At 42.0% G+C, this 12,808-nt stretch overlaps 1 protein-coding gene across 2 annotated transcripts in view; it reads left to right on the forward strand.

Annotated features, from left to right (window-relative positions):
- LOC139534580 (regulator of G-protein signaling 12-like) overlaps positions 1-11,314 on the forward strand; it is a 95,676-nt gene extending 84,362 nt beyond the window's left edge. The window contains exons 16-18 of one of the 2 annotated variants that reach the window (XM_071333820.1): positions 359-455; positions 699-1,292; positions 5,151-6,318. In XM_071333820.1, the coding sequence (XP_071189921.1) occupies positions 359-455; positions 699-1,292; positions 5,151-5,212 (753 nt within the window). In that variant the 3' untranslated portion in view covers positions 5,213-6,318. Of the gene's footprint in view, positions 1-358; positions 456-698; positions 1,293-5,150; positions 6,319-10,192 lie in introns of those variants that run through there. The other variant, XM_071333819.1, reaches the window with a different exon arrangement.
- Positions 11,315-12,808: the final 1,494 nt, after the last annotated feature.

Raw genomic sequence — 12,808 nt, forward strand, 5'->3', positions numbered from 1 at the left:
CCTTGCTTGAATGCTGGCTGCAGCTGACTTGAACACTGACTGACCCCCTGCTTTGTAGTTCATCCTCCTGGTCGCCTTTATAGTTGAGACCTGACCTTGTCCCCTAGGGATATTACATTAACCTGATTTACTAAGCACCAACGAAACAACGCGCATCAAAGGAACAACGGGCCTGTGTTATATGTTGTTTTGGGGTTTTCCTTTACTTCTGAAAATAACAGGGCAACAGGTGCAAACACTTAAACACTCACAGTGTAAGTAAATCTGTCCGGGATGTGTCGTAGTGGTGTTAGTAAAGGGCATGCACAGCCTCCTCCCTCCCTCTTAATGGAGTGCGTTGTTATTGTTGCGTCTGCAGGGAGATGACAGGTCATCAGGAAAGGCAAGCGGACCAGAGCCGTCGCTCCCTACGGAAAAGAGAAAACCGAAAAAGATTAATATAGATGAAGCTGAAGGTAAATCATCCCCCTCTCTTTCTACTCTGTGGTGGCTTCTCTGAGCTTTGCTTCGCTGCGTCACCAACACCACCTCTTTGGCAGCATTAAAAGGAGCCTTCAACCTTCACAGTTATCTCTCAGTGCAGCGTGGGGCTGTGTACTGTACACGTTAAACTAACTAATCCCCTTTTTATCTGACCAGTTTCCTTGTTCTTGGGGAGGGTTTTAGGAATAGGAAGTAACTGCTTTCTCTCTCTTTAGAATTCTTCGAGCTCCTGAGCCGGGCACAGAGCAGCCGGAGAAATGCCCAGAGAGGCCTCCTTAACAAAGAGGACCTGGAGTTACCTGACTTCCTGCGGTTAACCACCTGCTCCCCCTCCACTGCCTCCCTAGACGCGACTTGCTCCACCCCCACCTCCATCAAACAGGGCCAGGGGGCAGGCAGGGTGAACGGGGTGGGCGGCACCCCCGCCCGCGGTCCCCTCAACGCCAGCCTGCGCTCCGAGAGCCTGGACTCCTCCCTTAGCAGCGCCAACGGACACTCCCACTCCGCTGCGGGGCGCAGGGCACTGCCCCTAGCCCGCCACCCCATACCCACCTTCGGTGCCACCCTCTCCCCCATCCCCCGACTCTTGGAGGCTAGAGGCCCAGGCCTCAGAACGCTGGAGGAAGACACACATGCTGACCTGACCCTGGTGGGAGAGGGGGACATCAACAGCCCCAACAGCACCCTTCTGCCCCCCTCGCCGCTGCCGCTGTCCCACGAGGGTAGCCTGCACGAGGCTAACTTCACCCCTCCTGCGCCCTGCGCCCAAACCTCCCAGGATGGATGTGGGGATGGCCAGTCCAGCTCAGGTATTTCCACATTGTGACTATGCATTAGCGTGTTGGTGTGTGTGTGTGTGTATGTGTTTGTATATGTGTGAGAGACGGAGAGTGTGTGATCCTGTGTGTCTGAGGGATGACCTGACTTCCAGTGACAACTAATTTTATACTGACTCCAATGCACTTTATGTACAACTGCTCTCAGTTGTACCCCAATAATTTTTACTCCTTTGAATACTTTCTAATGAACATAGATAGCATTGTTTGTGGTCACTTTCAATAGTAAGTTGAGTTCAATTGTAAATAGTGATGTATATATTTAGAAATGAATGACATTTACATTCGCATACCACTGAACTGATGGGTTTTACAACCTAACTGAGATTTGAGGTGATAGTCAACTGTAGAAAGATTCGTATTGTTGTACCACAGAGTATATGAGGATACAGATTTGACCCAGGTGAATAAACTCATTATACATTCATAATGCTTTAATGGTCAACATGACAAATGTCATTACAATCCATGAAAAATAGTCCTACTATAATTTGACAGCAACCAAATTGTAGCAAGCTACAATTACCATGCAGGTGTGAATTGTTTGGTTTGATTGATTGTAATAGAAAACCTGAAAGATTGCCATGAGTCACAGCCAGCATTCATGTCAATCAATAAAAGCTCTATGCTTGCATTGTGAGTTTATAATTGGTGTGTAGTTCTCTGCCCAGTACACAGCTACAGACAAGATAAAACGTAACCAAAGAGTTATGAAATTGTTATTTGAAAAGATGACCATGTACCTGTACATTGTATTATTTGTATTGAATTATTTGAATTGAAAAGCTGTATTTTCTTCCATCCCACCCTCTAATGCAATGCAATTCAACAATGCCAATAAGTATTTCACTCTGGTTTTAAAATTCAATTAAATATATAGAGAAAGAAAACTAAAATGAACGGTATCATTGTTGAATTGCATGTCACACTCTGTCTGGAATCATCCTTTCCCTCTGTGGATGCCTGTTGTAGATAATCATGAAAATTAATTCTGTATCTGTGTTTGATTAGATCTAATAAATGTTAGACCTGGAATCACATCGTCTGTCTTTTTACACGTTTGTAATCTCAAATTCAGTTACCACTCCATGTCTCCTCTTCACCAACTTTCCCCAACACGACCTGTATCTCTTTCATTTAGTTTGTCTTCCACCTCCTTCTCCCTGTCCTGTTCTTGCATGCTAGCTGCTTTGTCTGTGGGCTTCTGAGAAGGTTGTGGCGTCTGTGTCTGGGTATTTTTGTTGTTGCTGTGTTTGTGTTTAATTTCCCGATTTGTTTTGTCTGTGTGAGAAGGTCATTCGGTGTTGTGTTTGTGTGTAGTTCTGATTGTTTTGTCTGTGCGAGAGGGTCATTCGGTGTTGTGTTTGTGTGTAATTCTGATTGTTTTGTCTTTCTAAGGGATTGCAACATTTCTGTAACTTTCCCAAAACCCCCAGGTTTTCCAGAACTCCTGGTTGGAAGATTATTTCCTCTTGATTCCAGGAATCTTCCATCCAGGATTTCTGGAAAAAAAATGTATTTACTGTAATGTACCTCATCTAATGTATAAAGCTTTTAGTATGAGCCGTGTATATCTGTATCACTCCTGGATTTTCATTTCTCATACCCCTTACCCACTGGTCAGTTTCTCGTTCTCCACTATATACAGTAGGACCTTTAAGTGAGGTTGATAGTTGTGGTGAGCCAGAGAAGTTGGTGAATGCAGTCAACTAACTCCTGATAATTGAAGTTTTAGAGTTCCCAATTATTTTGTTGCTCCTGATAACGGCATGCTCTGATTGAATGCACGCTGCCACAACAGTCCCAAATGAATCTAGTTTTGCCTGTTATCATTCACTATCTAATGTCTATCTCTATTGGGGTGGGTTAGTCTGTCAAAACGGAATGAGCAGTGATGGGAATCGATCACAATCTCCAGCATTATTATCTGCAACTGGTAGTTTGCCATGACAGAGTCAGTGTTAGCCAGTTTATCTGTGTGATTTCACCGTAGTCTAGGTGTCACACTGGTGTTCAGACATCTATTAGAATAATAACAACACGCTTTGAAATCCCAATTTAAAAGTGAGCCTTATCCAGCTGTGCTGTTTGAAGAACTGTACAGCAAAAAAAATCTGTCAAGAAGCAAGATGGCTAGAATTACATAAGGTGTTTACATGTCTCAGCTCATCTATTTAGTATGTATTATGATCCCCATTAGCTGTTGCCAAGGCAGCAGCTACTCTTCCTGGGTCCAAACAGGATTTAAACAATTACATCACAACAAAACAAAACAACAGCCTACGTCATAAATAAAACAATACATCATACAGGACATTATTACTCTCTAATTACAAATTTACAATACTACAATATAGCAATATTACAATGTGCTTGTGTGTAGAGTGTATGTGTGTGTCTCTCTTTGCTGTCCGTGTTGTGAGGTGAGGTTTTATCTTAAAAACAACAGATTTAACTGCTCACTTGAATTACTACGTAGAGGCATGTAGTCACGGCTCTACGTAGTACTGTGCGCTTTCCCTGAGTCTGTTCTGGACATGGGGACTGTGAAGAGACCTGGTGGTATGCCTTGTGCGGTATGTATGGGTGTCTGAGTTGTGTGTTAGCGGTTTGAATAGACAGTTCGGTGATTTCAACATGTCAATACCTCTCACAAAGACAAGTAGTGATGCAATCAATCTCTCCTCTACTTTGAGCCAGGAGACATTGACATGCATGTTATTGATATTAGCCCTCCGAGTACATTTAAGGGCCATCCGTGCTGCTCTGTTCTGGACCAACTGTAATTTGTCTATGCCCTTCTTTGTGTCACTTGACCATATAGCTGGGCAGTAGTCCAGGTGTGATAAAACTAGTGTTTTTTTGATTATGATGTCAAGAAAGCAGAGCAACGACCTATATGTTTTGACCTATATGTTTTGATCTATATGTTTTGACTTATATGTTTTGACCATGTCAGTTTACAATCAAGGGTTATATCCAGCAGTCTCCAAAACTTGCTCAATTGCCATTTTATTCATTACAAGATTTAGATTAGGTTTAGGGTTTAGCAAAGTATTTGTCCCAAATAAAATGCTTTTAGTTTTTTATATATTTAGTGCTAGCTTATTACTAGCCACCCATTCTAAAACTGACTGCAGCTCTTTGGTAAGTGTTGCAGTGGTTTCACTTGCTGTGGTAGCTGACGTGTATAATGTTGAGTCATCAGCGTACATAAACACACAGGCTTTACTTAATGCTAGTGGTAGGTCATTAGTAAAAATAGAAAAAAGTAAGGGGCCAAGATGGCTACCTTGAGGTATGCCAAACTATACCTGGTTTACGTTTGAGAGGCTTCCATTAAAGAACACCCTCTTTGTTCTGTTAGACAGGAAACTCTTGAAACATGATATGGCAGAGGATATAAAGCAAAAAAGTGTTTTCAGCATCTGACCCGGGTTCAAATAGCATTCATTTTGTTTCAAATACTTAAGCATGTGCTTGATCAAACTTGTCTGACGCAATGGAACCAATAGAATAGTCCCCAAAGTGCAAACCAATGGAATAGTCTTCTGAAGTGCATCCATCTAGCACTCCAGGCAGGCTCAATCAAAACATTGAAGTATTTGAATGAAAACAAATTAAGTTTAACCCATGCCTGCAGCTCAAAGGGTGGCACACTTCAAAGTACACCGAGTCCGTCACTCCGGAGGACACGACGTGTCTAGCCCTGACCTTTTCTAAATGGCTCTGTCAATAGATATCTGTAAGGTGATATGTGTACACAAAATGATACGAGTGGGTAGAATAAGACTCACAGTCTCTCTCTGCTCGTCTTTTCTGGTTACTAAGCGCATCAGCCTGATTCTGCCACATTGGGAACCATGGTAACAGGTCCGCCTTGCATCAGTTGACTGTGCTGCTGCAGATAGAAACTGTTGCTATTTTCTCTGTTTCTGTCATTTTCTCTCGCTCTCGCTCTCACTCTCACTCACTGCCCGCTCCAAGCTAAACAGAAAGCCTGAAAATGCATATATCCCTGCCTGAAAATGCATATAATTTTTGTTCTTTATTATGCATGCAGTATTTATGTTCTGTTCTTTACCTGTGCCTTGCGGAATGCTCTTGCTTGCACGACAGCCAGTACGCATCTGTATGCACAACAGCCAGTACGCATCTGTATGCACGGAGGAATGCGGCATGCACACAATTAGTGACAGTACATCTGAAAGGTAACATTTTTCTGTCACATTATGATGGCAGGTCAATTACCTTTGACCTTTAAAAAAGACAAATTGACATATCATCAGAGAGAAATAATTGTATGCAGTGAATCAGGCATATTTCTGAGTAAACTCAAATAATTAGATGTTGTATCATTAATTTACATATAAATGCAATCATCTCGCACTTCAGTCAATCAAACAATTGTCTTCTTAATAATCAGTGGGATGAGTAGAAATGAAATCATTCCTCTCTTAGTTTATGTTATGGCTACTGTCAAGACCACCATTCTCTGCTGGAGAAGGTTAACAGACGCCATATATTACAAACCAAAGGATTCATCTAACTAGGAGCCAAGGGTTTATGTTTCCTGGGGTTTACGTTTCCTGGGGTTTACTTATACGAGTTCACCTCTTATAGCAGTGGAATGAAGTTCACCTCCACTTTGGCTTAGATGTTAATTAACTAATATCTGTTCAAGTTTTGGGCTCCCGAGTGGCACAGTGGTCTAAGACACTGCATCTCAGTGCAAGCGGTGTCACTGCAGTACCTGGTTCATATCCAGGCTGCGTCACATCTGGCTGTGATTGGGGGTCCCATAGGGCGGTGCACAATTGGCCCAGCTTCGCCTGGGTAGTCCGTCATTATAAATAAGAATTTGTTCTTAACTGACTTGCCTAGTTAAATAAAGGTATAAAAAAATAGGATGAAAAAGCTAGTATTGTTCTCATACAAACACAGAAACCCCAGCTGTAGCTCAAACATATGTCCCAGTTAAAGGAACCCTCTTCCAGCTTTTACCGACTACAGGTAGGCCCTAATATTTGTGTTTGTAAACTGAGGGGTTTTGGCAAATGTAACTTATGACAATAAGGGTGGTTTTGGGTAGACTGGTCCCAGATCTGTTGTCTCCTCCTATAACCTGGTCCCAGATCTGTTGTCTCCCTCTATAACCTGATCCCAGATCTGTTTGTGCTCTTGCCAACTCCATTCCTGTCATTGTCCAGCCAAACATGTTTGCATGACAATGAGTGTGACAGGGAGTTGGCATGATAGCATCAACAGACTGGCACTCAGACAGAGAGATTCTGGGGTCAGCTCCTATAGGATATCCCAATTCAATCCCTGACTACAGCATTAATGTAAACTTATGTTGAAAAACCAAACACAGGTCTGCTAGCGTCACCCCACCTAACATTTGAAATAACAATCAATTTGACCTCATGAGTGTGTTCTGTTGAGATACATTTACCGTTGTAATATCTCAAATATACTGTATAATCTGATGATATCTTAATTATGTGTTTCCTTTCCATGTCAAATCAAATGATGGTTGTGCAGCTGGTCAGATAAACATGTATTGGTCATTATTTGTTTAATTAATTATTTTGGCCACTAGAGGGCGACAGTATACAGTATAACTGTTCCTCCACCACCACTTAAGGCATTAATAACCTCATCTACCATACTAGGGTGTTCGAGGATGAGCTCAAAACTGTTCAGTTTTCTAGTCATAGTAAAGAACCAATGCATAACATTTGATGCCGTGGTTTGGTTATCATATCTTTTACTGTATTTATCATAGCAAGTGCATTTTTTGAAAAGGACTTGTAAGTAAGCATTTCACTGTTAGTCTACACCTGTTGTTTACGAAGCATGTGACAAATACATTTTGATTTGATTTGTATAGTGATTGGTCCTGATTATAAGACTTTGTGATATCATTGGCCTCTCACACAAACTTTGCATAAATGGGACTTATTTGTCATTGCCCATATCCAGAATTTAGAACAGCTTTTATACTTTCCAATGCAATCAACCACTTAGGCAAAGGGCTTAGCGTTCAACCCACTGCACCATAACAACAAAAAATGCAAAGGTGACAATCGTAATACCGCCAAAAAATAAACAACAGCTTAAAATGATTCAGAATTCTGTGAACCCTGTGAGGATTGTGTGCCTGAGGGACGTGGTGGCTCGAACCTTCTTTCATCTCTCTTTAGATTTCACTGGCTGCATCCCGAATGGCAACCTGTTCTCCATATAATGCCCTGGTCAAAAGTATTCCACTATGTAGGGAACATTGGGAAGCAGTCTGGCTGACACACCTGAAAGCTGGATACCGCTGACCCTCAGTCTGTCTTATCATCAATCTGGCAGTAACCAGGGGGCCTTGGGGCTGATCTCAGCCAGTCTGAGCTGTGCGGCTGGTTCTGTTCCAAACTGGCCCTGGGGAGAGCTGGTCTGTCTGGGCAAGTCTGGTGCCCTAGGACATTGACATAAGACACCTGACAGACAGCCAGCAGGCTCATGTTAACAGCAGTGCTAAGACAAGAATTACACCTCTTAGCTCAACTCTTTAATGAGAGCTAGACGTTTATTCCAAACCACTTCAATCGCTCAATATACTTCTCATAATTCCCACTGTAATAATTTGCTGTTGACTATTATTTGAAGTAGCTTCATGAGACAATTTTGAGCACATCAACTTTTTAAGTAGGCCTACGCTTGGCAAAGATGTTGCTGTGTGTGTTCAGCTGTGAGAATGGGAACGACGTGGAGGTTGTGTTTATAATACTGCATCGATTCTGTGAATCAGAGGCGTAGGAGCTCAGAGGGTGTATGTGTTGGAGTCACTTAGACCTCTTGTTTAAGGGCCACAGGAGGGATGAGGAGAAGTATTACTCATTGGAACTGTAATATCACAGTTACAGATGTAGCATCATCATTTGTTTCACTACTGGATTGGTTTCATAAAGCAACTATCTTCTCACTCTTGAACCCTCATTTCCTGTTTTGTAGGAACATTCTCAGCAACAAAAGAGTGATCAAATTAAGATCCTACATCTGTAGCTTTGGACTCGACTCACACTCTCTCAGTATCATAGAGAAGTGTTACAGCGGAACTGAATGAGTCGGCGCGCTCCAGAACCAATTCTTCTAATGTGATGTCTCATTACGTACACGGGCTTCAGTGCAGATATTCTTTCTCCATCTGTGATAGTCACTCTTGTCAACACTTGTCAAGATAAAAATACAGCTAAAAAAACCTCACTGAAATGTGCCATGGCCATAGTGACACAGCTCCATTCTGACTACAGACTTCAATCTGGATCCAAAAATGCACCTTTGATAAAGTTCTGTATTATGTACCTCTGTTTGACAGTGTATCATCATAGCAATGCAACACTGCTCAGTTTTTGCACAAGTGCCACGTTTGGTTGACATCCAACACGTGGAGACCATAGTAGTCGAGCACGGTACACAGCGGACCTAATGAATAACCAGGAAGTTAAACAGTGTCCGTTTGTTCTTTTGAATCTAAGCAGACAAGCTGAAAGGCACGCATAGCCCTTGTTATGGTTGAGATGGTTTCATGTTGTTAGATCATAGGGCGCAATGATCTGAACTGGTCCTGGACCAGAAGCCATCAAGCCAAAATACTCTGAGCCTGATGCTTTGTCACCTACTGCTCTGAGATCAGCTCAATGGACATACTGCATTTCAAGGGTCAGAGCTCCATCATAATGGAGACGGAAAAAGCTCTTCCGGAGGGTTTCTTAAAAGGTTGTGTCTGGATTTTCTCCCCTCCCCCTTGGTTCCGCTGTTCACTCTTTTTGTCCTCTACCATCAAAAAAGGGCGTATGTCAAGACAACCCACAGCGGACAGATGTCAATTCAGCATCTATTCCACGTTGGTTCAATGTTATTTCATTTAAATGAAGTTGATTCAACCAGTGTTTGCTCAGTTGAAAAGCGCTGGTGGCCCTATGACTCTGTTTTACACTGATTATAACATGGATGATCAGATCCTCTGAAAGACTTCATACCACATGCACTGCAGTAAACCGTCAGTGAATCATTAGCAACAGTTTTGGGGAAGCTATACTAACGCTACCCTTAATGAAAACATATTTTACTTAACTGAAGTTACTTTGAAAAAGTAGTCCACTACATCCAAAATACTTTGTTCAAAATTGTCCTTTGTAAATCTGAATTGTCATCGACTACAAACTGCAAGAACAGTTTACTTTGGGCTCATATGTTAACAGAATGTAATTTAGCCTATTAAAGTCAAAAACTATTTGTTTCAAGTGACAATGTATTATTAAGTGTCATATATGTATCACCTATGTATTATTTTCTTGGTAGTGTTTAGTTCAGTAGTTAGTTAAACCGCTACATGGTTAAAAAGTTGTTAACTACTGAAAACACTACCAAGATTGGAATTTAGTTTTCAACTACCACCAAGAATTTAGTTTTCAACTACCACCAAGCAATTGGAAATTGTAGTTCAATTACTAGTTGAACTACATGTAGTTTACTACTCCCCAACACTGATTAGCAATTATATTAACCAATTCATGATAGATTGGAGGCCTCAAGGCTGTGGAGTATTGGTACTTATCCTCTTTGTTGACCACTGTGGCGAATACTTCAGCTGGAACACAGTTGGAGAATCTCAATTGCATACTCCTCGCATCCTCTCTCCTCGCCGTCTTCTCAAAACCCATTGGATGGGAAAGCCAGAGGTCCCACCCCTCTGACCTTCTCCCCCAATGGGTTTTTGAGGAGGCGAGGAGAGAGGACTCTAGAAGAATGCAATTGAGATTCTTCCAATGGCACATCCTTCTATTAATAATTCTCCCATCTCTCCCTTCCTTACCCAGAGAGAAGAAAAAGAGCATGTGCTCTTGACCGCTCTCACAAGAGGGCGCCGTGTCTTGGAGCACTCCGCTCTCAGCCTGCCCTGCAGGAGGTGATGGACGTGGAGGGAGTGTGTCTAGAGGAGGGGGAGGAGGAGGGGGAGGAGGGAGATAAGGTGGGGGAGGTCACCATCACCCGGGGAGAAGACTCCGAGCTCAGCCTCAGTTTCCAAGGGTATGCCACTGAGCTCCGGCAGTGCCAAAGCCGGATGAAGGTCTCCCAGGTGCCCCTCAACGCCCGCGACCAATCAGAGGGGATCCAAGACTCCAACACTGACATGTACAAGGCCACAATCGTGTGAGTTCTGAGGCTGAGCAACCTTCACCAGCACTTTCCAAGCTTGAGTCACTGTCTGTTCAAACAGGAACTTACTTGACAAACAAGGGACTTTAACCGCAAAAAGCTATTGATTTTCCCTCCAGAACTGATAGAATGTATAATAATTGTTTTGGTGAAATATATTGTATTATTTAACATTACTCTGGTGTGTGTTTAGTGGGTATACATGAAAAGAAAATGAATTGCCAGTTCAGATTGATGAACAATTTGGTAATAAACTACCGTTTGGGAATTTATCAAGGGACAGGCGACCTTGTTTAAAACATGGTTGCTGATACTGTAGGTACTGCAAGGCAGGGGCTATAGAACTTAACCTCTTTCAGGTAGATGAGAAGATAGGATTCACAAATTGTAGGAACACGAGAAACTCCTCGCAACTCTAGTACATTTTACTGTATTATTCTAGTCGGCAGGTAGCCTAGTGGTTAGAGCATTGGGCCAGTAACCGAAAGGTTGCTAGATTGAATCCCCGAGCTGACAAGGTAAACATCTGTCGTTCTGCCCCTGAACAAGGCAGTTAACCCAGTGTTCCTAGGCCGTCATTGTAAATAAGAATTTGTTCTTAACTGACTTGCCTAGTTAAATAAAGGTAAAATAAAAATATATATATATTCCACGCTTTCATTGGGAACAACATATGATCCTTCTTCATATCTGTAAATGTACCATTACAGTATTATGATTGCCTTCATGTTTGGTTGTTGTTCAAATTCCACCCAATAAACATGCCTACCTTTATAATTCCAGCATGGAAGCCTCTGTCGTTAGTCATTTTGATTTCTGTATGGTAAGGAGTCATATGTTGAAGGATTAAATTAAAGGTTCTGTAACGGTTTTCTTCCTGGGATGAAGGAGAGGACCAACACGCAGCGCGGCTAGTGTTCAACATGATTTAATAAAGAATATATGAGAACACTACAAACAACAAAACAAGAAATGTGAAAACCGAAAACAGTCCTATCTGGTGCAGAACACAAAGACAGAAGACAACCATCCACAATCCCCAACACAAAACAAGCCACCTATATATGATTCTCAATCAGGGACAACGATTGACAGCTGCCTCTGATTGAGAACCATATTAGGCTGAACACAGAAACAGACAAACTAGACACACAACATAGAATGCCCACCCAGCTCACGTCCTGACCAACACTAAAACAAGCAAAACACATAAGCACTATGGTCAGGACGTGACAGGGTCAATCTGGGATTTCAAACAGCTCCACTTGATGGGGGTATGTTAGAAGAACTAAACTCACGAGGCATTTCTAAGTTGTTTTCTTCAAGAATCAATGGCTATGTACTACCGTTCAAAAGTTCAGGGTCACTTAGAAATGTCCTTGTTTTTGAAAGAAAAGCTAATTTTTTGTCCATTAAAATAACGTAAAATTGATCAAAAATACAGTGTAGACATTGTTAATGTTGTAAATGACTATTGTAGCTGGAAACGGCTGATTTTTAATGGAATATCTACATACAGTAGGCATACCGAGGCCCATTATCAGCAACCATCACTCCTGTGTTCCAATGGCATGTTGTGTTAGCTAATCCAAGTTTATAATTTTAAAATGCTAATTGATCATTAGAAAACCCTTTTGCAATTATGTTAGCACAGCTGAAAACTGTTGTCCTGATTAAAGATTAAAGTCTTCTTAAAGTTTGATTAAAGTCTTCTTTAGACTAGTTTAGTATCTGGAGCATCAGCATTTGTGGGTTCGATTACAGGTTCAAAATGGCCAGAAACAAAGAACTTTCTTCTGAAACTCATCAGTCTATTCTTGTTCTGAGAAATTAAGGCTATTCCATGCGAGAATTTGCCAAGAAACTGAAGATATCGTACAAAGCTGTGTACTACTCCCTTCCCAGAAGAGCGCAAACTGGCTCTAACCAGAATAGAAAGAGGAGTGGGAGGCCCCGGTGCATAACTTGTGCTGATGATAACCATATGTATCTAACCCGGTTTCTGTGGATCCAGCTCTTACAGTAGATAGGAAAGAATGTAAGATCCCATTCCGTCAGGGAGGAAGCATTCACCACCACTGTATCACCATCAGTTCATCCAGACCTTGGTGAGTCCAGTGTCAGTCATCTCAGCTTATTGTTAGTCACTCTAGTATCCAGTGTTTTGGAGAAACAAACAACCATTTCAACCAAATACACACAACACAACATTGCCACACGTTTCCATTACTCAAAGAGGTACCTCACTCTTCTTGTACACTCAGAAGGAGTTTCCC

This window comes from Salvelinus alpinus, chromosome 11 (genome assembly GCF_045679555.1).
Source record: "Salvelinus alpinus chromosome 11, SLU_Salpinus.1, whole genome shotgun sequence".
Classification (NCBI taxonomy): domain Eukaryota; kingdom Metazoa; phylum Chordata; class Actinopteri; order Salmoniformes; family Salmonidae; genus Salvelinus; species Salvelinus alpinus.